General features: G+C 44.7%; 1 protein-coding gene across 2 annotated transcripts in view; it reads left to right on the top strand.

Moving 5' to 3' along the window:
• HGF (hepatocyte growth factor) overlaps nt 1–27,458 on the top strand; it is a 262,687-nt gene that overhangs the window by 94,299 nt on the left and 140,930 nt on the right. For both annotated transcript variants that reach the window (XM_075342579.1, XM_075342578.1), the window contains exon 7: nt 15,924–16,042. In XM_075342579.1, coding sequence (XP_075198694.1) covers nt 15,924–16,042 — 119 coding nt within the window. The remainder of the gene's footprint in view (nt 1–15,923; nt 16,043–27,458) is intronic.

The following is a 27,458-nucleotide window of genomic DNA, read 5'->3' as shown; positions in this document are numbered from 1 at the left end:
AGTAGAGTCAAAGGTCACTCTGAGGCACCGAACTTTGGGTGCTGGGGAGAGCGTGATGTTATTTATTGTAAAAGATAGATCAGGTAGAGAGTGTAGGTGAGATGGGGGAAAGATGATCAGTTCAGTTTTGGCCACATTGAGCTTTAGGAAGCGAGAGGAGAAGAAGGAAGATATAGCAGATAGGCACTCTGGGATTCTGGACAGCAGAGAAGTGACATCTGGACCAGAGAGGTAGATCTGAGTGTCATCGGCATATAGGTGGTACTGGAAGCCATGGGACTTTATGAGTTGTCCCAGGCCAAATGTATAGATAGAAAAAAGTAATGATCCCAGGACAGAGCCTTGAGGGACACCAACAGAGAGAGGACGGGATGAAGAGGTTCTGTGGGAGTGGGAGACACTAAAAGTGCAGTTGGAGAGGTATGAAGAGATCCAAGAGAGGGCGAGGTCTCTGACACCAAGGGAAGAGAGGATCTGTAGTAGGAGGGAGTGGTCAACAGTGTCAAAAGCTGAGGATAGGTCTAGAAGTAGGAGTATAGAGAAGTGGTTGTTAGCTTTGGCAGTAAGTACGTCATTTGTGATTTTAGTCAGGGCAGTTTCAATGGAATGATGTGGACGGAAGCCGGACTGTAGGTTGTCAAAGTGAGAGTTAGAGGAGAGGTGGGAGGAAATTTCAGCATGGACGTGCTGTTCCAGGAGTTTTGATGCGAATGAGAGTAGCAATATGGGGCGATAGCTGGCAGCAGAGGTTGGGTCGAGGGAAGGTTTCTTTAGGATGGGTGTGACTGTTGCATGTTTAAAGGCAGAAGGGAAGGTACCAGTTGTTAAAGATAGGTTGAAGAGATGGGTTAAGGCTGGAATTAGGATAGTGGTGAGGTTGTGGAGGAGATGGGATGGGATCAAGTGCGCAGGTGGTGAGGTGCGCTTTTGAGAGAAGATGTGCAAGCTCTTCTTCGGTGATAGTGGAGAGGAAGTTTATGGGGGAGGAGCAGTGGCCTGTTATATGAAGGGGTTGTGGTGGTTGAGCAGAAAAGACTTGTCTGGTTTGGTCGATCTTTTCTTTGAAATATGTGGCAAATTCTTCTGCGGAAATGAGGAAGGTTGGAGGGGGCAGTGGTGGGCGAAGGAGGGAGTTGAAAGTATTGAATAACTGTTTGGGGTTGTGTGTTAAAGAGGATATGAGGTTTCTGAAGTATTCCTGTTTAGCCGAGGTAAGGGCCAAGCGAAATGTGTGAATTGCATTTTTGAATGTGGTGAAGTCTTCCTGGGAGTGCGTTTTCTTCCAGCGCCGCTCTGCAGCGCTAGTCATTTGCCGCAGTTTTTTAGTGAGGCTGTTGTGCTAGGGTTGTCTATTGATTTGTCTCACTCTGCCATGCACAAGAGGAGCAACTGAATCAATAGCTGATGTGAGAGTGGCGTTGTAGAAAGTGGTGGCACTGTTTGTGTCGTGGACTGAAGATATGGAGGACTGTGGTAGGATAGAGTCAGAAAGGTTGTGTATGTTGACGTGTGCGAGGTTTCTGCGAGGGTGTGAAACGTGCTGGACAGGGGGGGCAGGTGAGGAGGACAGGGTTGAGAAGGTCAGTAGATGGCGGTCAGATAAAGGGAGAGGGGAGGTAGTGAGGTTAGATAGAGAGCAGAGATGGGTGAAGATAAGGTCTAATGTGTGTCCATCTTTATGGGTGGTAGAGGTGGACCACTGAGTTAGACCAAAAGATGAAGCAAGGGAGAGGAGTTTGGAGGCTGCTGACTAGCGGGTGTCAGTGGGGATGTTGAAGTCACCCATGATGATAGTGGGAATGTCAGCAGAGAGAAAGTGTAGAAGCCAGGCAGAGAACTAGTCGATAAAGGAAGTGGTAGGGCCCGAGGGTCTGTATATGACGGTCCACTTGGAGGTTGGAAGGGGAATATATGCGGACAGAGTACACTTCAAAGGAAGGCAGGACAAGGGAGGGTACTATACCATCCAGAGCTGTATGTCCTCTCCACTCCAGTGCTGTATACCACCCAGAGCTCTATGTCCCTTCCACCCTAGTGCTGTATACCCCCCAGAGCTTTCTGTCCCTTCCACCCCAGTGTTGTATACCCCCCAGAGCTGTATGTTGCCCTCTACCCCAGTGCTGTATACCCCTCCAAGCTGTATTCCCCCTCTTGAGCTATATGCCTCTGCATTGCAGGATACCCCCCTCCTCAGTAATTTGTATGCCCCCCAGTAAAGTGTATGTCCTCAGCGTCTCCTGTGATGTATATACAGCAGTGTCAGTGTGCTCTGTGTGCGACCATAATAATAAGTTTTATTTCTATAGCGCCAACATATTCCGCAGCACTTTACAATTCAGAGGGGACATGTACAGACAATATGAGACTAGACAGACAGACAGACAGACAGACAGACAGACAGACAGATAGATAGATAGATAGATAGATAGATAGATAGATAGATAGATAGATAGATAGATAGATAGATAGATATAGAAAGAATAGATAGAATAGATTAGTGTTACATTCATTTTTGTATTCCTCTGTCAAATTTTCCATAATTCATAGTTCTTGTAGTATCAAAGCTATAAAGCCATCTGTGCTTTTTGGGGATTGTGCTGGATACACTTTTTGGTAACCCTACAGCTGGACAGATTTTTATAGCTTTTTCAAATCATTTGGAATAATGCTGTAGAATAACAAGGAGCCTAAGCCTGTGGATCCACCTTGTAATAACAGGCTTGTTTTTATAAAGAAATTACATACTGAAAAACATTCATTTTCTAACTTCCAGTCCGCACAGCTGTGAGCTTACAAGACTGTTTCTGTCATGATTATTAGTAGGAGTTACAACACAAAAGCATTTTCTGGTTATTCACCTAATGTCGAGTAGAATAATAATATGGTGGCCTCAAAACAAAAAGTATGACATAAAATGAAATAAAAAGATTTCTAAAATTATTTTCAAGTATTTCATGTAATGGTGCGTACTTGTTAATGGCTGTTAATATTTTCTTAGAATTTACGGAGGGACAGGTCTTGCACCATGGCTAACACCAGGGAACATCTTCCAAGCGGAGGTCCTGCCTTCTTTAAACATAAATGATTGTTAAAGGCAAAATCCATTAGTTGCCTCCTGCAGTCAGGTTTCCTTTTTGTACCTTCCAGCTTCTGTCTGACACCATTTATAAGCCTTACTGACTTAAATGCATCTGGAAATTATCATCTTGTGCAGTATAATCTTGCGCCAGGGATTTGCTCTTCTATCTTTACTTTATTGAGTTGCATTGTATACGTTTAGTGAGATTTATCAAACCAAAATTGAACACTCGCCCATAGCAGCCCACCATATAAAAGCTTTCATCTTTCTATGTCGAATTAGAAAATAAAAGCCCCAAATGTAAATGATTGCTGTAAGTGCTCCATTTTTCTGTTGCACTGGTTGAAATAAATGTCTTCCATTGTGTTCTTCTTGTTGATGTAGGATACACATTTAGTCTAGAACATAAATGTTTTAAGGGGGCTTTACACGCTGCGACATCACTAATGATATATCGTCGGGGTCACGGTGTTTGTGATGCACATCCGGCGGCATTAGTGACATCGCAACGTGTGACACCTAGGAGCGACGATCAACAATGTCGCTCCTTCATAATATCGTTGGTGGTGCATGCCGCTGGTTGTTCGTCATTCCTGCGGCATCACACATTGTTATGTGTGACACCGCAGGAACGACGAACATCTCCTTACCTGCGTCCACTGGCAATGAAGAAGGAAGGAGGTGGGCGGGATATTTTGCCCGCTCATCTCTGCCCCTCCGCTTCTATTGGACGGCTGCTATGTGACGTCGCTGTGATGCCACACGAACCGCCCCCGTAGAAAGGAGGCAGTTCGCTGGCCACAGCGACGTCGCAGGGAAGGTATGTCCGTGTGACAGGTTTAAGCGATGTTGTGCGCCACGGGCAGCGATTTGCCCGTGACGCACAACTGACGGGGGCGAGTACGCTCGCTAGTGATATCGATAGCGATATCGCAGCGTGTAAAATGCCCTTAAGTGTTGTGTGCCTTCTTACAGATATGACTGAAATGGTCCATTGTACAGTAATATACTGTTACTTTTCTTAACTATTAATTATTGTACCAATTGCTTAAACTGCACCAATCACCAGGATTTTCCTATATAACCTAAAGCCAGTGCTATACTGGCACTATCAGGCTGATTCTATACATACCTTTAGTTGTCAACTAGGATGTATAAGTTTTGAAATCCAAGAAAGTAAAGTTTGTAAAATTAGCAGATTTTTGATTGACAGCAGCTGCTGATAGATGGGGTGGGTTTTTGATAGTGATTGTGCCTGTTGTTCCTTCCCTTATCTATTATTTATGCTAATTCCATTATAGAAATGTTTTAATAATGATTGTGGCTAAATCACTGTGGCTAGAAAAACGTTGCCGATGTCATACCCATGTGACTAGAAGGGGCGGGGCTTCAGCCAACATAGCTAATACCTGTAAGCAACATTATTTTTCTGTTGACATAGGCCACGTACCTTCTGGTCACATGGGTATGACGTCAGCACAGCTACTTCTAGCCACCATGATTTATAGCCACAACCTTCTACAAAGGAATTAGCGTAAATAGATAGTGAGAGGACGGACAGGCAGGGGGAGGGAATCACTATCAAAACCCACCCCAGCTATTAGCTGCTCAGCACTTGCTGCCAATCAAAAAACTGTTCATTTTACAAGCTTAACTTGTTTGTGTTTCAAAAACTATACATCCTAGCTGACAACTAAAGGTATGTATAGAATCAGCCTGATAGTGCCAGTATAGCACTGGCTTCAGGTTATATAGAAAAATTCTGCTGATTGGTGCACTTTACATATAGGGAGAGAACTTGCTTAATATCTGCCAGATTAAGGGGTACTTTGCACACTACGACATCGTAGCTGCGATGTCGGTGGGGTCAAATCGAAAGTGACGCACATCCGGCGTCGCTGTCAACATCGGAGTATGTGAATCGTTTTTACTACAATTAATGAGTGCAAAAGTGTCGAAATTGTATGATCGGTGCAGTGTCGGGCATTTCCATAATGTCGCTGCAGCGACAGGTACGATGTTGTTCCTCGTTCCTGCGGCAGCACACATCGCTGTGTATGAAACCGCAGGAGCGAGGAACATCTCCTTACCTGTGTCCCGGCTGTAATGAGGAAGGAAGGAGGTGGGCGGGATGTTTATGTTCCGCTCATCTCCGCCCCTCTGCTTCTATTGGCCGCCTGCCATGTGATTTTGCTGTGACGCCGCACGACCTGCCCCCTTAGGAAGGAGGCGGTTCGCCGGCCAGAGCGACGTCACAGGGCAGGTAAGTGCATGTGAAGCTGCCGTAGCGATAATGTTCGCTACGGCAGCTATCACAAGATATCTCATGAGCGACGGGGGTGGGGACTATCGCGCTCGGCATCGCTACAATCAGCTTGCGATGTCGTAGTCTGTAAAGTACCCCTAACACTGCATCATGGCTGTTGTTAGATACTGCAGCTCAGTTTCTATTCACCTCAATAGGAGCTGAACTTCTGCATCTGAGCCCAGCCACTGCACAGTGTATGGAGCAGTCACTACTGTTTACATCCACTGCAGAGCTAAAAAAGCTGATTGTGGAGTTGCCAAATCTGATATTGCTGCCCTATCCACAAGATAAATGATGGATAACCCCTTTAATTGATAGCTCTACTCTTGACTATTATTAAAAATATTGCCAGATCTCCTTAATCTAATTCTTTGACAAGAGACCACATAACCAGCTACACAGAAACATTGGACGTTCTCTTTTTAAATCGTGATGAAGACTCTTCAAGCCAAAACGCATTATCTAATTTTTCCACCATGGACTGCACTTAACGTATTGCCAGGATTACTTCAGTACTTTTGTTTTTTAATTAGATTTATAATAAAAGGTGAATTTTTATCTTATATTTCAACTTAACCTTCGCTGGAATTTTTTTTCTGTAAGATTTTCTGTCTGGCATATTTAGAAATTAGCGTAACATTAGGGAAATTGAATAACAAAAAATAGCCATTATTCCCCAAAGCTTTAAGCTTTCCTGCAATTATAATGTGCCATACATCCACATGACTGCTGCAGGCAATCACTAGCTTTAATAATGATGCTAACATTAACAGCACAAAGTAACTGAAAATCAGTGATTGTCAACAGTGGTCTGTTATATACATGGCACAATCACTGCTTCTGAGGCTTAAACCACACATCCGTGAAAACCACGTCCGTGTAAAACGGGCCGTTTTTCGGGTACGTTTTCCGTTTTTTAGGTCCGTTTTTAGGGTATGTGTGGCCTGCGTGTGTATCCCATATGCTAGCCGTATGTGCGTGTGGAATGTCCGTGTGTGCGTGAGTGAAATAACTGACATGTGTGTGTGTTGTCCGTGTGAAATGTTCCGTGTGTGTTTGTGATGCATAATGTCGTTGATACATGTCGGCAGACAGCAGACAGAATTGCGCGATGAGAATGAACTCAGGTGAACTTCACCCGACTTCATTGTCATGCCGCGGCTGTCTGTGTGCCGCGTACTGATTAGCGGTCACCCTTGAAGTACTCACCGGTGACCGCTAATCCCCTGAGTGACTGAATTGAGGAGCCCTCTCTCATACTCACCATTCCCCGATCTAAGGCGCGGCGCTGCATTGCTGTTATAAAATCTCCGGCAGCTTTTACTATTTTGAAAAAGCCGGCCGCTCATTAATCAATCTCGTATTCCCTGCTTTACCACACACAGGCGCCTGTGATTGGTTGCAGTCACACACGCCCACCACGCTGAGTGACAGCTGTGTCACTGCACCCAATCACAGCAGCCGGTGGGCGTGTCTATACTCTGCAGTAAAATAAATAAATAAATAATTTAAAAAAACGGCGTGCGGTCCCCCCCCTATTTTAATACCAGCCAGATAAAGCCATACGGCTGAAGGCTGGTATTCTCAGGAGGGGAGCCCCACGTTATGGGGAGCCCCCCACCCTAACAATTTCAGTCAGCAGCCGCCCAGAATTGCCGCATACATTATATGCGACAGTTCTGGGACTGCCGCCGGAGCTTTTATAACAGCAGTGCAGCGCCGCGCCGGAGATCGGGGAACGGTAAGTATGAGAGAGGGGGGGGGAACTGACCGACAGACAGCGAGAGGCACAGATAAGACAGAGAGACCGACCGAAAGACATAGAGAGAGACCGACCGACTGACGGACTGAGGGAGAGAACGAAACAGAAAAAGAAAAAAGACCAACATCACATAAAAAAGCACAAAACGTACAGGGAACAAACAGAGATGCGTCCGTGTCACTCGGACGTGCGCACAGACCCATTGACTTTCATTGGGTCCGTGCTGCGTGTTGCGTGCTGAAAACGGACATGCTTCCGTGCAAAACGGAGACACAAACGTAGACAGACGGACCCACGGACCTTAATGAAAAACGCACATGTGTCCTCAAACATTAAATAACATTGGTGCACGTTTGGTCGTATCTCCGGTATATACGGAAACGGATCAAACACGCACGTTTTCTACGGCTGTGTGTTGCAGGCCTGAACTGGATGTGGTAGGGATTTAAAGGGGCTATCTACTACTCAGACAACCTGCTCTCAATCACCATGTTTTTCCCTTGTAAAATATAACAATTATATTTACCTCCAAGCCAGGCACTGTTCTAGCAGTGTTGGAAATCTCCTGGGGCTCATGTAGCTTAACAGCATCACATGAGCCCCAGGAGAACAAGTTTCAACACTGCTGCAATGGTGCGGCACTTGATTTGATAATAAGAGTATGTCCACACAGTGCCTTTTTATTGCATTTTTTATGTGATTTTTGATGCTGTCTTGTCACATAACCATGCAAATCCTGATGCCAGCAAAGTCAATGAGAATCCTGATATTTTGTGCACATGTTGCTTTTTTTCCTTTGCAGATTTAGTGCAGAAGTAAATCTGCAGTATGTCAATTCTTTCACCGTTTTTAAGCATATTTTGCATGAAAAATGCCGCAATATTGCGGCAAAAATGCACTGCAAAAGCACTTGTGTTGCAGATTTGGTGCAGAAATTTCTGCAACCAAATACTCAGTGTGCGCTCATTGCCTGATTGTTATTTTTACCAGGGGCAAACATGCTGATTGAGAAGGGGTTATTTGAGCAGTTGAAAATGCCTTTACCAAGAAAAGGTTTGTCTTGTTTCTACTGTTATGCAATTTTTTTACACTGCCAGAAAAACATGTCATGGTATGTATACTCCGGACTTACAGTATCCACACAAAGCAAAATCCTCACCAAAATCTGCACATTCACTGTAGTTTTCACCATATGCATTCCAAAGGGTGATATACAAGGTAAAATATGGATAAAAGAACTGATCAATTTCTAACACAGATTTTATTTTTCATTATGCATGTGATACTGTTCATATCGTAGTAAGTAGAGAATTTTCCAACCTGGAATATCTGACACATGTGGATGCATCCTTAATCTTTTATTTGACATAAAACATATACAGTATAATATGTACAATGATATACAAAAATAAAATACTTAACTATACACATCTTATAGTGTACATGGCATTCAAGGAAATAAATCTGGTAAGTACGTTGTCACCAGAGCAATCCCCGGCTATCACCGCATCCAAAACAATAGCAGAACTCATTGTTGAATTGGATAGACGTCCATTGCAGATTTCATAGCTACATTCCAGCCTCTGCTCTCAATTTGTTGGCCATGTGGGCAGCGCCATGAAGAGATCTTCATAATAAATAAAATAAATCTTTATTTATATATAGCACTAACATATTCTGCAGCACTTTACATTCATCAAAAACATTGTCCCCATTGGGACTCACAATCTAAATTCCCTATCTGTATGTGTTTGGAAGGAAATGGGAGAACATGGAGGAAACCCACGCAAACACGAGGAGAACATACAAACTCCTTGCAGATGTTGTTCTTGGTGGGATTTGAACCCAGAACCCCAGCGCTGCAAGACTGCAGTGCTAACCACGGAGCCACCATGCCACCCATGAAGGGAGCTCACACTAGTACTACTCCTAATACCCTGGTGTAGGATTCTGGGTTTCATTCCTGGTCCAATAACCGTTCAGTGTTATTTGGTCTTGGACCTGGTGGTACAGCCATTTATCCAAAGTGTCCAAGGAGACATTTTTCAACACAGCAATCCAGGCCGCATCTTCCTCACATATGGCCTAAAAGTGCTATTGTGCCAGAGCCAAAGGTGGTCATATCATTGGGGGAATATGTGCAGCCCCAAGGTGGCTCACAAGGTAGAGTCCCACTTTCATCTCAAAGTAGGTGGAATTGTGCATTATAATAAGTTTTTGGACTGCAAAGGTCGATGTACTGTTGCTTCACAGGGGCCTTCTTTCATCTGTGTCCTGCACTGCCTTGCACCATCTTTACAATGGTCTCTCATCGAGCCTATCTGAGATGTCATTAGTTGGCAGTTGCAAAGGAAGCTACCAGCAGCAATTCTTGATTATTTGTGTGCCCAAGTGCATTCAGTATGGCCGATTATTCCTCACACAATTATTAATAGCCTCATCGATAGCAGCCAATGCATATACATTTTTGTATTTCTGTGTTCATATTCAATACTGAATAATATATCAAAAACTTTGTATTCAAAATTTTGCTTACATTTTTTCATCATTTGCATATCAATACTAGGATTTACATAACTCCATGACTTTCCGTCTTGGTGTTACAAATTTAACATAGATGATAGTACATATATCTAAAGTGTAGTAATGAAGAACACATTAGCACACATTAATATACATAATATTATATACAGTACCTACATGCTGGGTCATGTAAGTCAAAAATAGGCTACTTTAGTTTCCTTTGTACTTTTTTTTCTTGTTTATATAAGATACTTTTCTGCAAACATATATACCATAAATGTATTCCTATTTTTCCAATGTGACCCTAATGAGGAACAAATGGCACTATATTCCATGTAAATAGAATCTTGAAGAACAAATGTAGTTTGTGAATTACCCATATTTCATATTTTTCTGCACTAATTACATTTACAGTACCATACATACACAAAAACAAGTATTTACAACTACATACAGATGTACACACATGCATATATAAATACATACACATACCTATGCAGTATACATAATCACACATGTATACACACAAATATAAGTAATGCTAGGCATTCTGTTTTTTCTTTTCATCATGTGCTGAGCGACCAGGCATTAGCCTACCACTATAATCTAGACTGTAACAACAAATGACTTTTATATTTATAATACATTTTACGCTCACATTTATTTAGATAAACTTCACCCAGGACATGAAGGATAAAGAAATAAAATTATCCTTCATGTGATATAACTAAAATAACAAATGAGGAATTTACAGTACTGTATATACTGTATCTCTCAAACTATCAAATCTGGCTTTATAGCATAGTGATATTATGGACAGGTAACAAATGGAAACATCCCGGCAACCATTACATATTGGCAATTGTCCATTTTTATTTTTTTTTTTGCTAGACCACATTCCTTTCAGGAGAGTATATAGTAGAAAATACTTCTGTATTTAAGTGTATGATAAATAGCAACTCTCCAGGTTCTTCAGAAGTTGAATTGCTTTATGGATTTAATAAGCCACTTTGGGTATTTACGAGTTAAGGAAAAATATATAGCTTTTGATCTCCAGCTGCATCTAATTATACAGGAATTTGTTCCCTCAAGTGGCAAGTCTATCTATATATCTATTTATCTATCTATCTAATTATCTATCAAACAAATTCAAAGAATCTTTATTGGCAAGGCAAAATACACATTAGTTTTGCCAAAGCAAGTGTTCAATAGGGATAGGGACTGTGGGGATGATGGGTAGGGCTGTAGGAACGATGGCTAGGGGTACATCCAGGGTTGGTGCTTTGGATATATATGGCTTATCACAATTCTCTTTCTCAAAGTCTATGGCATTCGCTCCCATATCACTCTGATATCTCCACTGTGCTCTCTTCTTCCTCCAGCAGGATATATGTTTTTGCTTCCTCCTTCATAGAGCTGAAATCAAGGAAGAGATCGGAGAGTCTCCTGAAGTAAGTGTCCTTCACTGTTGAGTATTTGATGCAGTGTAGCAGGAAGCGAATTTCATTCTTCAGGGCCTCCAGGTTACAGTGTTGACACAGTCTGTCTTCTCTGGGCTTGTAGCTCTGCCTGTGTTGGCCAGGTTCGATGGCCAGGTTCGATGACCAGACTGTGTGCACTGAGTCTATATCGGTTCAGAGTCCTGCGGTCTTGAGTCCAGGAGCTTCTCTAGATATGGGGCAATTCTGTAGTCTCTCTGCAGACTCTGGTACATGATCTGTTTCTGTGAGGTGATGACATCAGTCATCCAGTCACTGACATACCTCTCCTTTCCCTTGTCTACCATTTTCTTGATTCTAGCTTTTGTCAGGCTGCTATGATTGATCGTTATATCTAGTTGTGTTTGGGTGTGCTGTTCCGAGGAGGACTTCTGGTCCACCTACATTTATTAGGGCTTCGTGGTGATGGGAGCTTGGATTGCTACTCTGTAGGTGAGCCTGTAATGACAGCACCCTCTTCAGAACTGCTAGGTGTAGGGGGAATCTGCACAGCTTGGCCCAGCAGGCACTCTTGGACATGATTCAATGGGCATGGAAAGGTACTTACAGAATTCCAGGTGGAATATTTCTGTTGGGCTGGTATCCCACCTTGACCAATCTGGGTAAGTGTGAGGGCCCCAGACTTTGCTGCCGTACAGGAGGATTCTGATGGAATCAAATTTTTTTATCCAGACCCCTCACTGGCAGCTTCAGATGATAGCGTTTAATTCAGACGGCATAGAAGGTTTTGCAGGCCATCTCTTTCAGGCACTCTATGGCTTGTTTCAAGTTCCCTGACTGGTGAGTTTCTAGGCAAGGTAGGTGTATTTGTCCGTTACAGTTGTTTAGGACAAATGAAGGGTGCTGGTCTGATCTTCTCTTTCTCCTCTGGAACACCATGATGTTGTTTTTCTTTACGTTTATCAGTAGTGCCCATATGGAGCTGAATTTATTCAAGATTTGTAAGTTGTCTTGGAGGCTTTTCTTGGTTGGTGACAGCAGCAGTAAGTCATCTGCATAGAGCAAAATTTTCACCTGGGCATCATAGAGTGTGAGATCTTGAGCTATTGAAGATTCCAGAGCAGTAGCAAGGTCATTGATGTAAATATTGAAGAGCGTTGGACTTAAGCTAGGGTCACATGTAGCGACACAGCAGCAATCACGATGATGACCTGACCTTATCAGGATCGCTGCTGCGTCGTTACATGGTTGCTGGTGAGCTGTCAAACAGGCAGATCTCACCAGCGAGCAGTGACCAGCCCTCAGCCAGCAGCGACGCGTGGAAGCGATGCTGCGCTTGGTAACTAAGGTAAATATCGGGTAACCAAGCAAAGCCCTTCGCTGGTTACCCGATATTTACCTTGGTTACCAGCGCACACCGCTTAGCGCTGGCTCCCTGCACTCCTAGCCAGAGTAAACATCGGGTTAATAAGCAAACCTTTTTTTTTTTACCCAATGTGTACTCTGGCTACGCGTGCAGGGTGCAGGGAGCCGGCACTGGCAGCCTAAGAGTGGCGTATGCTAGTAACTAAGGTAAATATCGGGTACCAGCAAAGCACTTCGCTTGGTTACCCTATGTTTACCTTGGTTACTGCTTACCACAGGCTGCCAGATGCCGGCTCCCTGCTCCCTGCTCGCTTCAGTTCGTCGCTCTCTCGCTGTCACACACAGTGATGTGTACTTCACAGCGGGAGAGCAAAGTCCAAAAAATGAAGCAGGACATTCAGAAATGACCGGCGACCTCACAGCAGGGGCCAGGTCGTTGCTGGATGTCACACACAGCGACAGCGATGGGACGTCGCTGCTACATCACAAAAAATGGTGACTTAGCAGCGACGTTGTTGTCGCCGTCGCTGTGTGTGACACCACCTTTGGGCTGCAGCACTGTCTGGCTCCATGGCTCTGCTGGAAATAAGGCATTCTTCTACCATTAACACTCACACTGCAGAGATTCTTAGTGTAGGAGCTTTTGATGATATTGTAGGTCATTCCTCCTATTCTGCTCTCCAGCAATTTCAAGAATAAACCCTGGTGCCACTCAAAAGCCTTTTTAAAGTCCACAAAACAGGAGTATATATATTTCTGTGCTTTGTATTGTGGATGTGGCTCTGAATGAGACTGTGCATGGTGTAGATGTGGTCCATTGTGCAGTGGTTTGGCAAGAACCCTGCTTGGTTCTTGCTGAGGATGTTGTGCTTAGTAAGGAAACTGATGAGCCTCTTGTTTCGGATGTTTTCATGCAGTTTTCCCATATTGCTGCTGACACATATGCTTCTGTTGTTGGCAGGGTCATACATGTCCCCACTCTTGTGGATGGGTGTAATGGGGTCTTGGTTCCAGGTACAATGGAGGTAGCCTGCACTCAGCATAATAATAAATAGTTTAACCATTGCAGCTTGCATATCTGGTTTGTTTGTACTTCTGCATCTCTGGGGGTATTCCATCCAGGCCTCTGGCTTTTTTACACCTTATGAAAGAGATTCTCTCTGCAACGTCCTGTGATGTAATTCCTGTATCCAGAAATTTTGTATTTTGGATTTTTTTTTACTTTTTCCTCCATTGCCTTTAGTTTTGATGTTTTGTTTTCCTGTTCTTGGCTTAGTCCTTCTTTTGGGATGTCTTTGTCGAGGTCTCTGAAGTACTGGAGCCAGCTGTTGCCATTTTGGATAGGAATGTTGGTTTTCTTGCTTTTTGTGTTCAAGTGGTTCCATGCTTCCCAAAAGGAGTTGTCTTGGAGGACGTTTTGGAGTTGGCTAAGTTTGGTAGAGATGTACATAATGGTACTTTGGAGAAGCAAGCTTTGATAGGCTTAACTATTCTGTGTAGATAATGCTTTTATAGCACTCTGTAGAAAAAGATCAGGTAGGCAGAGATGACAATAAACTATCTCTGCCTTATCTATGGGGCGTTCTACCATTGTAGACAGCAGGGTACTTAGGGTACCTTCACACTTTAGTGATGCAGCAGCGATCCGACCAGCGATCTGACCTGGTCAGGATCGCTGCTGCATCGCTACAAGGTCGCTGGTGAGCTGTCAAACAGGCAGATCTCACCAGCGACCAGTGAACAGCCCCCAGCAAGCAGCGACGTGCAAGCGACGCTGCGCTTGCACGGAGCCGGCGTCTGGAAGCTGCGGACACTGGTAACTAAGGTAAACATCGGGTATGGTTACCCGATGTTTACATTAGTTACCAGCGCACACCGCTTAGCTGTGTGTGCTGGGAGCAGGGAGCCGCGCACACTGAGCGCTGGCTCCTTGCTCTCCTAGCTACAGTACACATCGAGTTAATTAACCCGATGTGTAATGCAGCTACATGTGCAGAGAGCAGGGAGCCGCGCACACTGAGCGCTGGCTCCTTGCTCTCCTAGCTACAGTACACATCGGGTTAATTAACCCGATATGTAATGCAGCTACATGTGCAGAGAGCAGGGAGCCGCGCACACTGAGCGCTGGCTCCTTGCTCTCCTAGCTACAGTACACATCGGGTTAAATAACCCGATATGTAATGCAGCTACATGTGCAGAGAGCAGGGAGCCGCGCACACTGAGCGCTGGCTCCTTGCTCTCCTAGCTACAGTACACATCGGGTTAATTAACCCGATGTGTACAGCAGCTACATGTGCAGAGAGCCGGAGCCGGCAGCACAGGCCGCGTGAGAGCTGCGGAGGCTGGTAACTAAGGTAAATATCGGGTAACCACCTTGGTTACCCGATGTTTATCTTAGTTACCAGCCTCCGCAGCTGCCAGACGCCGGCTCCTGCTCCCTGCTCGCTTCATTTGTCGCTCTCTCGCTGTCACACACAGCGATCTGTGTGTCACAGCGGGAGAGCGCCTTTGAAGAAAATGAACCAGGGCTGTGTGTAACGAGCAGCGATCTCGCAGCAGGGGCCAGATCGCTGCTCAGTGTCACACACAGCGAGATCGCTAATGAGGTCACTGCTGCGTCACAAAAAGCGTGACTCAGCAGCGATCTCGGCAGCGAGCTCGCTGTGTGTGAAGCACCCCTTACTACAGCAGCTGTGTAATCTATGGATGTTTAAAACCAATGGGGGGTCCTGAATTAATCAAATAGACAACCCATTAATTTGAATGGCCACTGTGCATTGCTTAATTTCACCTGTGGTGGTGCTGCAGGAAACTCAACTTTTTACAGCCGGATTTCCTTACAGATTACAACTCATAAGAGCTAACCAGCAGATGGGCAATACACTTTTTTTTGTTAAGAGGTTATTCTGTCCATCTGGTCAAAATTTGTTGTATTCCATTTCTTAGAAGTCTTTTAGGACTATCAAATTATAGAAGGACTCCCAAGCTAAAGGAATTATCAGATATCACAACAAATCTTTTCAATATTCTTTCATAAATATCTCCTACATAATTTCTTTATGTTTGCACAATGAATATTTATCATAAAACAGATCTTAAACACATCATGATGTTAAACTTGTTGCTCCATATGGCATTGACCTTTGATTCCAATATTTTAATGCATGATTGCTATGATTTTAACAAGAGGAAAGATAATAAAAGAAATAATGACCTTAATCCTCCTAAAGCCCAAGTAACAAGCAGAACATCACAAATCTCATTACCAGTTGAAAGGATGGGCTTTCCTCCTGTTATCATCAGCTTCCCTAATGAGTTGAAATGCCATGCTGTGTTTATGAAACCCATACCTAATTGGGTGCTTTAAGAATGAAAGGTGATCTGAGTCTGTCAGTCTCCTTGGATGACACATAAGTGTTCTTTCTTTTTTTTTAACTGCCTTTCCAGATATCCTAACAAGGGTCTGAATGATAATTACTGTCGCAATCCTGATGGCAAGTCGAGACCATGGTGTTACACGCTTGACCCTGGCACCCCATGGGAGTTCTGTGCAATTAAACCCTGTGGTGAGTAGTAACCAAATATATCCTACTGTGTGGCTTACTTTATCTTTATTAGCATACCAGACTGCCAATATACTGAAAAGCTTAGTTTACATCTAGTGGTAAAAATAAAATCTTAACCCTATTTACTTTATAAATAATATATATATATATATATATATATATATATATATATATATATATATATATATATATATATATATAAAATTATCACTTTATGACTGGAGATTACAGTCATTTCATTATTATCAAATAGAAATTAAGGATATAAATAATGAGATATGCAACTGCTGTATATATGCTTATGCCTTTTTGTGCTACATATCTATCCCCTGGTCTTGAAGGATGATTATTATTATTATTATTATTATTATTATTATTATTATTACTATTATTATTATCTGTTAAGCACCATTGATTTCTTGCACATCTGAATAGAGTTTTCATAATATATCTAATATATAAAGCTGAGTGTATGTATGTGTGTGTGTGTGTGTGTGTGTGTGTGTGTATGTGTGTATGTCCGCTAAAGGAATCCACACCATCGTATTTACAATTACGCCTCATTTGCATCAGGGAATGTCAAAGACTATGTTTTGAGGGGAAAATTTAACCCAGTGCTTTACAGTTATTCACCAAAAAACCTGCTTACATTAAAGTCAATGGAGCTGGGAGCTACAGGTCATTAATAGGAGTGCTGATTGCTTGCTATAGGCAACGGGGACATTCAACGGGGAGAGATAGACAGAGAGACAGAGAAAGAGGCAAACATGGAAAGAGACAGACAGAGGCAGACAGGGAAATAGACAAAGAGACAGACAGGGAAAGAAGCAGACAGACAAAGACAGACAGGGAAAAAGACAGACAGAAACAGACAGGGAAAAAGACAGACAGGTAAATAGACAGAAAGAGGCAGACAGGGAAAGAGACAGACAGACAGAGAAAGAGACAGAGAGACAGGGAAAAAGACAGACAGCCAGAGACAGACAGTAAAATAGACAGGAAGAGGCAGACAAGGAAAGATACAGACAGACAAACTGACAGACAGAGAGACAAAGAGCTATACAGACAAAGAAACAGACAGACACAGATAGACAGAGACAAGTAGACAAAGAGACAGACAGGGAAATAGACAGACAGGGAAAGATACAAACATGGAAAAATACAGACAGACAGAGACAGACAGAAATAGACAGGGAACGAGAAAGACAGGGGAAAAGACAGATAGAGATAGACAAATAGGGAAAGAGACAGACGGGGAAAGATAAAGACGGAGACAGACAGACAAAGAGACAGACAGGGAAAGATACAGACAGGGAAAGATACAGACAGGGAAAAGACAGAGAAAGAATCAGAAAAAAACAGACACAGACAGACAGGGAAAGAGACAGACAAAGAGACAGACAAGCAAAGATACAGACAGACAAACTGACAGACAGAGAGACAAAGAGCTATACAGACAAAGAAACAGACAGACACAGATAGACAGAGACAAGTAGACAAAGAGACAGGGAAATAGACAGACAGGGAAAGATACAAACATGGAAAAATACAGACAGACAGAGACAGACAGAAATAGACAGGGAACGAGAAAGACAGGGGAAAAGACAGATAGAGATAGACAAATAGGGAAAGAGACAGACAGGGAAAGATAAAGACGGAGACAGACAGACAAAGAGACAGACAGAGAGGGAGGGAAAGAGACAGACAGGTAAAGAGACAGACAGACAGAGACAGAGAGATTCAGACAGAAATACATAGATAGACAGAGAGATAGAGAAACAGAGACAAAGACAGGCAATAAAAGAGGGAAAGAGATGTGGCACCCTGGACAAGCCAGGACGTAACAGGTACTGCAACAACATACCCCACACCCCGGTTAGGAACATCAAGGTCAGACACAAATCCTTGTTGCCTCCCTCCAGGGGCTGATGTCCACACCAGGTGGGGCGGGGCCAGGCTTTTGGCTCCACCCCACCGAGGAGTTCACAGTCCTGGAGGCAGGAAAAGGAAGGCAGATCAGTTTTGGAGTGTAGAGAGTGGAGTCAGGGAGGTGGTAGTAGAGGAGCTGACTGGCTGTATCCGGATACGTGGCCCGGGCACAGAAACAGCAAGGTTGGCAGACGGTGGTGACCGTCTGCAGGAGAGGCCGATTGACGCACAACCGTAAGGACCGGGGACGGGCGGTGGCCCGCCGGTACCGAACCGGGGAGCGAAGAGAAGCCAGCACCATCCGGCAGGGCCTACGGACCCCGACCAGGCTAGGAGTCACCGTTAAACTGGTCAAATCCGTCAGCGACGGGAACCTCCGGGGTTTCCCAGCAGTAAAGACCCGACTGAAGGCAACCGTCCAAACCATGAGGGAGATAAAGCTACCGCCAGAGCTAGAGCTCCCAGGGCCAGAGCCTGCGGGCAAAGGAAGGGCTCCCTTAGCCAACATACCGCTGGGGAGCGGGCTATCAGTGGGAAGCCATTGGGGCCGAGAACAGAACACCGGTGCAGGGAGAGACAGTTACCGCCAACCTACCGGGAGTGATCGCCGCAGCCGTCTGTGGGACTCGTCCATCCAGCCGTTTGTTTCCCCAGAGACTCCGTGTGCGTTACTGGCTGAGTGAGTACCACCGTGCCGTCTGGCACTGCGCTGCCCCGTGACCCTGCACTTGGCCAAACCCCGCAACTCACCTTCCGACCTCCACCACCGGGCCCCGGGACCACCAAAACCCCCTACCCACGGAGGGGAGAAAACATCTCAGCTGCTCCCTGTCAACGCTCCTGGGATCCCCGTACAGAGCAGCGGTGGTGTCCCAACCTCACCACAAACCGTGGGTGGCGTCACGGACAATATCCCTAAACCAAACCACCCCTTTCACTCACGGGTGAGGAGCGCCGCTCGAGTCCCCGGGATCTGGCCCACCGCTCGAGCCACCGACCGAGCGAGCAGCAGCCGCAGCCGGACCCGAGCAGTGGATGAGCGCAGCGCCCTCCCCGCCCGCGACGGAGACAGACAGAGACAGACAGGGAAAGAGACAGACAGACAGAGACAGACACACAGATACAGACACACAGACAGAGACAAACATGGAAAGAGAGAGACAGACAGAAACAAATAAAGAGAGAGAAAGACAAAGTGATAGACAAACAGAGACAGGGAAAGAGACAGAGAGATAGAGTGAGAGACAGACAGAGTAGAAGACAGACACAAACTGGGAGATTGGGAGAGTGGAAGAGAGAGACAGAGAGACAGTTACTATCCTGGGCAATTCTGGGTACTGCAGCTAGTATGTTATATAAATAACACAATAAGCCAACTAACAGTGTCAGACAGGTACAGAGTGGGAGAGGAACGGGCTTATAATATACAGGATATTGGGGAGGGAGACAGTAAAGTAGGTGGGCCGGTTAAATCACCTCTGGTGATAATGAACTAGTGTGCAGTTTTATCATCTAGCATTCGCCCCCCTCCATTCCATAGAGGTGTGTGTGTGATTTGCTCCTCCTGCACCTGTGATGCTTCCACATTAGTGGGGGTTTAGCTGTATCCTGGTAGAGCACTAGTTTTTGGCCTGGGCGATGTACACACTGCAGCCCAACTTGCTGTGAGTAAATCTGATGATAATGAAGTAGCACCATGTTTATTGTAGTCGTAGGCATTTCTAAATAGATAGGTTTTCAGACAGATTATGAAGATTTCCATTGATGAGAACAATTTATCAGCAGTGTGTTTCTAATAATGGGGTGCTCAGGAAAAATCTTGTAAACAGTTGTGTGAGAAACATAAAAGAGCAGAGGAAAGAAGGAGGTCTTGTGAAGATCAGAGATTACGTGGTGAGAATTATAGGGTGATTTATCCAGAGATGTATGGGGGAGAAATGTTAATTTTTTTAAACTCAATGTGCTGGCAAAGCAAATGTCAGGATTGACAGAGGGCAGAGGAGTAGCAAGGGGAGTAAGGGTTTAATCGGGCAGGAGAGTTAAGAATTGACCTATGGAATGCAAAAGTGTTAATTAAAAGGCCACAGAAGAGCATATTGCAGAAGTTGGGGTATGAGGTTATGAAGGCATGTACTAAGCATTGATTCTGGAAATTTTCTTGGACTTTGAGGTGGCAGGAGGTGGCAAGGATTTGGATGTGTGGTTTGAAGGGCAGGGCACAGCCAAAGGTTACAACAAAGCAGCAGACTTGTGATACAGGAGGATGCATGATGTCATTTATCAGGATGGATAGGTCTGTTAAGGGGATTGAGGGAGATTGTGGAAAGATGAGGAGTTCAGTTTTGTTGAGATTGAAACTTGGAAGGTATGATGTGAAAAAGAATAAGGCACTCTGGATTTCTGTACAGTAAAGTGGTGACATCTGGGCCAGTGAGGTAGATTTGACATGAGGCCATTGTGATATATTCAAAAACTGTAGCTGTGTCTGTGGTATGGAGTGATGGTAAAACAATGTTATAAGAGAGTCAGAAAGTGTGTGAATGCTTAGTTGTAAGAGGTTTCTGTATGTTGTGATAATTCCTGGACTTGGGGAGTAAAAACAGGTATGAGAATGTAAGTATATAGTGGTCCGATATGGAAAGGTGGTTATAAGGTTAAACAGACAGAGGCGGGTGAAGATGAGATCTAGTGGATGTCTATTTTTATGGATGGCTCTGAAGAAATATCTTGAGACCAAAAGATGAAATGAGTCACATATCGTATATCATTTATATTTAAAGTTATAAAAGATACAAAAAAACACCCCCATTGTTGTGAAAATCAGACTTCTGCAATTTCTTCATCAACGTGACAAATCTGAACCATCCTGAGGATGGTAAGGTTAAATGAGAAGCAAAACGCCCTCTACTGTTGACAATATAGTATGAATAGATCAAAATTGTATTACAACTGTCAAAAGAGCAAATAAAGGATTATGATCTCAAACATTTTTACATGGAACAATACATGTATTTTTGGGCAGGAATCACTGAAATACTATTTTTTGCTTGTCCATTGTGTAATCAGCCATTTATCATGGCTGTTAAATTGGCTATGATTCCATGAACATATGTCATATTATTCAATTTATTTTTAACTAGCCTGTGCATTATCATTTGTTTCTTTGGATGAGTCATTGTGTCACCTACTGCTGTATCCTACTAAAAGCACTGCTTACTCCGGAGGAAACAGCACTTCTATGTACTGTATTACACAGACACCATTCTTTTTATAAGGCCTCGGTTCCAGTTGCACATATGGTAGCTTCTGATGCGAGAGCATTGGAAGCAATATGCTAATGACCCTCTGCTGCGGGTGTCAGTTGGGGGTCATGTGACTGTGATCCGATCCTGAGATCGCATCACAGGTGCGGAGAAGAGGGAAGGAGCACTTTCTCCCCATCTCCTCTGCTGCCTGTCTCTGTGTACATCGCACTGCATTGGATGACATCCGAGTGCAGTGCGATGTTTCACATGCACCAATAAACTTGTATGGGTCCCTGTGAGCCAAGACAAGCTGCCAAACGCAGCATGCTGCATTTCATTTCTCATGCCACTATAACATGAGAAATCAATCGCAGATGGACACTGCCCCATAGGTTTGCACTGGTGCAAGTGCAATCTGATGTTTTATTAGATTGCACTCATCTGTGCAAAACAAAAGTGGAACTGAGGCCTACGAACCTGTGTAACGCTTCATTTCTCTTGTGTGTTGCTGTATTAGGCTGGAGTCACACTTGTGAGAGACTCGTGCAAGTCTTGCATCACATCACCCGACATGGCCTGCAGCTCACCTGACAGGAGCATCTCAGCTGCATATAAATACATGCAGCTGACCCGCTCCAGTCAGGAGAGTGTGTGGCAATGCTGGGTGATGCGATGTGAGACTTGCGCGAGTCTCTCACAAGTGTGACTCCAGCCTAAGAAATTAACACTTGATCCTCCCTTCCCACATATAAACAATTATTAAACAATTATTACAAGTTCCAGCACACAAAGTTTCAGAGAGCAACCAATCTTTTGGAGAATAAAGAAGTTAAAAGTGGAAAAACCCTTTTTTATTTTTAAATAAAATATTTGAATGTCTGTGAGGCCCCCTTCACACGTCCGTGAAAAAACACGCACGTGTGTTATGTCCGTTTTTTGGGTCCGTTTTCCGTTTTTGTGTCCGTGTGCCATCTGTGTGAATGCCGTATTCTAGCCGTGTGTGCGTGTTGGATGCCCGTTTATGCGTGAGAGAAATAACTGACATGTGTATGTGTTATCCATGTGAATTTATGCGTGTTTGTGATGCACAATGTCGTAGATAAATACCCGCTGATAGCAGACAGAGTCGCGCATAGAGAATGAACTGGAATGAACTTCACCCGACTTCATTGTCATACCGCGGCTGTGTCTGGGTGTCGCGTCCTGATTAGCGGTCACCCGTGAAGGACTCACCGGTGACCGCTAATCCCCAGAGTGACTGAATGGAGTACCCCTCTCTCATACTCACCGTTCCCCGATCACCGGTGCGGCGCTGCACAGCTGTTCTCTAAACTCCGGCGGCTGACAGGAGCGGCTGTGTCTTCTGCAGCACCGGTCACCTCCATGCAGCAGAGCTGGAAGCGACGCTGGAGGTCCGTGGATTACACCGGACATGGAGAGCTTTGTTGGGGTTAATAAATTGGTTACAAGGGAATTGGTTTGTGTTTTTTATTTCTAATAAAGGATTGTTCGGGGGGGTGTTTATTTACTGTAACTTACAGGTTAATCATGGAAGGTATCTCGGGGAGACGCCTGACATGATTAATCTAGGACTTATTGGCAGCTATGGGCTGCCATTAACTCCTTATTACCCCGATTGCCAACGCACCAGGGCCAATCGGGAAGAGCCGGGTAGAGTCCCAGAACAGTCGCATCTATTGTATGCGGCCATTCTGGGTGGCTGCTGGCTGATATTGTTAGGCTGGGGGGCTCCCCATAATGTGGAGCTCCCCATCCTGGGAATACCAGCCTTCAGCCGTATGACTTTACCCTGGCTGGTATCAAAATGGGGGAGGACCGCACGTCTTTTTTTTTAATTATTTATTTATTTTTTTAACTGCACAGTATAGTTCCGGCCCCCCGGCGGCTGTGATTGGTTGCAGTGAGACAGCTGTCAATCAGCGTGGGGGTGTGTCTAACTGCAACCAATCATAGGCGCCGGTGGGCGGGGAAAGCAGGGAATATGAGATTGTTTAATGAGCGGCCGGCTTTTTCAAAAGAGGAAAAGGAGCCGGAGTTTAGTGAACAGCCGTACAGTGCTGTGGCAGTGATCGGGGAACGGTAAGTATGAGAGCGGGGGGAGACTGACCGACAGACAGTGAGAGAGGGACAGACAAGACAGAGAGAGACCGACAAACAGACAGAGAGACCGACCGACGGACTGAGGGAGATTGACCGACATAGACAGGAAAAGAAAGAATGACCGACAGCGCTAGAAAAATGCACAAAACGTACACGGAGCATACAGAGATGCATCCGTGTCACGTATTGTGCGCACATAACCATTGACTTTCTTGCTGTCTGCGTGTGCATGTTCCGTGCAGAAAACGGTTATGCTTCCGTGCAAAACGGAAACACATACGGATCACGGACACGGACACACGAACATTATGAAATAACGCATGGTGACCTCAAACATAGATTAACATTGGTGCACGTTTGGCCGTGTCTCCGGTATATACGGAAATGGGCCAAACACGCACGTGTTTCACGGATGTGTGAAGGGGGCCTTAGACACATTATTTCTATATGCATTTATCTACATATGTGCATATGCATATATATGGGTAAAATAAACACATAAATCTATCTACCTATCTATCTATCTATGTTTTTTTCACTAGGTACTGGAAAAAAACAGTATATGTGAATATATCTACTGTCATATCATTAGCAACATATTTTTCCTATTGTCTTCTGCAAACCAGATGAACACAACTTTCTGACCCCACTAGTTGAAAAATTATAGACTCATGACTTACAAATATGTCTCTCCTTATCTGTCCTCTTGTAGAGACACAAGTTGTCCAGCTTTGAAAAAAAATTAAGGATTTTAAAATTCTCTAGATATGTTAAGATACCAAATGGCCCTGATTCCTTTTTTGTGCACCATACTTACTGAAAATTGTAATTGTATAAGATGTGTAGAGATGAGAGAACCAGCCGCGGTTCGGCTCGAACTCGGTTCGCCGAACCGAGGTCCCATTCGAGTTCGGTTCGACGAACGTTCGACGAACCGAACTCGAACCAATAGGAAAGAATGGGACGCAATCACAAACACATAAAAACGCATTATAAATGTACACATACAGTTAATAAACATTGCCATAACACTTACCGGTCCCCGCGATCCCTCCTGCACTCTGTCACCTGCCGCTATTCCATCCGATGATCGCTGAATCCTCCCGGTAACCAGCACTGCCAGCAGTGATGTAGGACCTATCGTGACGTGAAAAATAGCCATGTGACCAGTCACGTGCCTGTTATCTCATTGGCTACAGACTGGTCACTTGACTATGACGCGTCATGTAGGACCTGTCATTGCATCTCTCTGTTACATGGTGCACGTTTGTGTATCGCCGTGTACCGGCGACATGCTCTAGCACACAGTCGACTCCCCGCTCTGCTTCCCCGTTCCCTTAAGGTACCGTCACACTAAGCGACGCTCCAGCGATCCCACCAGCAACCTGACCTGGCAGGGATTGCTGGAGTGTCGCTACACGGGTTGCTGGTGAGTTGTCAAACAGGCATATCTCACCAGCAACCAGTGACCACAGCCCCCAGCCAGCAGCACGCGTGAAAGCGATGCTGCGCTTGGTAACTAAGGTAAATATCAGGTAACCAAGGAAAGGGCTTCTGGGTTACCTGATGTTTACCGCAGTTACCAGCATCCGGAAAAGCCGGCTCCTGACCGGCTGACACAGCCGGTCAATCACAGAGATCACCGATGCCATAGCAACGTGCTTGGTAGCGGTAATGGGGATGTCCCGCTACCAGCACGCAGCGGCACCGGAATCACGTGATCGGAGCAGCGTTGCTATGGCAACCCGTGCCACCGCTTACAGCCGGGAGCCTGTGGTCACTCTCACAGAGTGATTTCTGCACGGAGCACAGCGTCTTCCCCCATGCAGCTGTGCTGTCTGATGGAGCAGACAGAGCTGCATGTGTTGAAGGGGAAAGAAGACAGAAGAGCAGGATCGTGGAGGGCTGACAAGGGATAATAAAGATGGAGTCTCTAATGTGTCTGTGTATTTATTTCTATTAAAGTATTTTTTCTCTGTGTGGTGTCTTTTTTTTAACCCTTTACTGGAGATTCTTAATGGCCGGGTCAAACGTGCCTGACATTAAGAATCTCTGGCTTAATACTAGCTAGTAAAACAAAGCCAGTATTAACTTATTATTACCCAACAAGCCACCCGGCTCCAGGGCTGTTGGAAGAGTTGGATACAGCACCAGATGATGGCGTTTCTATGAGAGCGCCATTTTCTGGGGTGGCTGCGGACTGCAATTCGCAGCAGAGGGGCCCAGAAAGCTTGGGCTAACCTGTGCTGTGGATTCCAATCCCCAGCTGCCTAGTTGTACCCAGCTGGACACAAAAATGGGGCGAAGCCTACGTCGTTTTTTTTTTTAATTATTTCATAAAATTCATAAATTAATTAAAAAAAGGGCTTCCCTATATTTTTAGTTCCCAGTCGGGTACAAATAGGCAGCCGGGGGTTGGGGGCAGCCGTACCTGCCTCCTGTACCTGGCTAGCATACAAAAATAAAGTGAAGACCACGTCATTTTTTTGGTGGGCAAAAAATTTTGCATACAGTCCTGGATGGAGTATGCTGAGCCTTGTAGTTCTGCAGCTGCTGTCTGCTCTTCTCCATACATACAGACAGCAGCTGCAGAACTACAAGGCTCAGCATACGCCATCCAGGACTGTATGCAGGAGTTTTTTACCCCCTGAAAAAATTATGTGGGCTTCGCCATATTTTTGTATGCTAGCCATGTACAGCAGGCAGGTACGGCTGCCCCCAACCCCTAGTTGCCTATTTGTACCCGGCTGGGAACCAAAAATAAAGGGAAGCCCTTTTTTTTATTATTTCATGAATTTCATGAAATAATTAGAAAACAAATGACGTAGGCTTCGCCCCATTTTTGTGTCCAGCCAAGTACAACTAGGCAGCTGGGGATTGGAATCCGCAGCACAGGTTGGCCTGAGCTTTCTGGGCCCCACTGCTGCGAATTGCAGTCTGCAGCCGCCTCAGAAAATGGCACTTTCATAGAAGCGCCATCTTCTGGCACTGTATCCAACTCTTCCAGCACCTGCCTGCTATACCTGGCTAGCATACAAAAATATGGCGAAGCTCACGTCTTTTTTTTGTACTTTTTTGGCAAAAAAAATAAAAAATGCTTCCCTGGATTTTCCATTGCCAGTGAAGGTAACACCAAGCAGTGGGGGTTAGCAGCCAGTAGCTGCTTGGATTACCCTTAGCTAGCAATACAAAAAATGCAGCGGGAGCCCATATATATATTTTTTTAATTATTTATTTAAATAACTGAAAACAAAATGTGCTTCCCTGTATTTTGATTGCTGGACATCACAGTGCTGTAAAAATAAATCTTTAAAAAAATGATGTAGCGCTCCGCGGTATTTTTGATTCTCAGCGCAGATAAAGCAGACAGCTATGGGTTGCCACCCCCATCTGCCTGCCGTTACCTTGGTTGGCAATCAAAATACAGGGAAGCCCATTAATTTTTTCTATTTAAAAAATAGTTAAAAAAAAAATGACGTTGGGTCCCCCCATTTTTAATAGCCAGCTAGGGTAAAGCAAACGGCTGTAGCCTGAAAACCACAGCTGGCAGCTTTACCGTGGTTGGAGATCCAATGTGGAGGTCCCCCCAGGCTCTTTTTTTATAATTATTTTATAAATATTAATAATTACACAAAAAAAGTAGGGTCCCCCCCAAATTGGATCACCAGCCAAGGTAAAGCGGACAGCTGTGGTCTGGTATTCTCAGGGTGGGAAGGTCCATAGTTATTGGGCCTTCACAGCCTAAAAATACCAGGCCGCAGGAACCCCAGACGTGGCGCATCCACTAGATGCGCCAATCCTTGCACTTCACCCCAGCTCATCCCGAGCCCTGTTGCAGTGGCAAACGGGGTAATAAATCGGGTTGATACTAGCTGTAAAGTCACCTGAGATCAAGCCCAGCAGTTGGTGATGTCATGGCGTCTATTAGATACCCAACATCATAAACTGTCAGTACTAACAAAAAAAATCGACAAAAGAAATTTATTTGAAAAAACAGTCCCCAAAACATTCCCTCTTTCACCAATTTATTGTAAGAAAAAAATAAAGGGGTCCCACGACGACTCTGGACCGTCTAGAATATGGGGGGAGGCACTCAGGGAACGTATCCCCCATTTTCTAGG

This window comes from Anomaloglossus baeobatrachus, chromosome 4, assembly GCF_048569485.1.
Source record: "Anomaloglossus baeobatrachus isolate aAnoBae1 chromosome 4, aAnoBae1.hap1, whole genome shotgun sequence".
Lineage (NCBI taxonomy): Eukaryota > Metazoa > Chordata > Amphibia > Anura > Aromobatidae > Anomaloglossus > Anomaloglossus baeobatrachus.
This window is presented reverse-complemented; position numbering and strand designations above follow the sequence as displayed.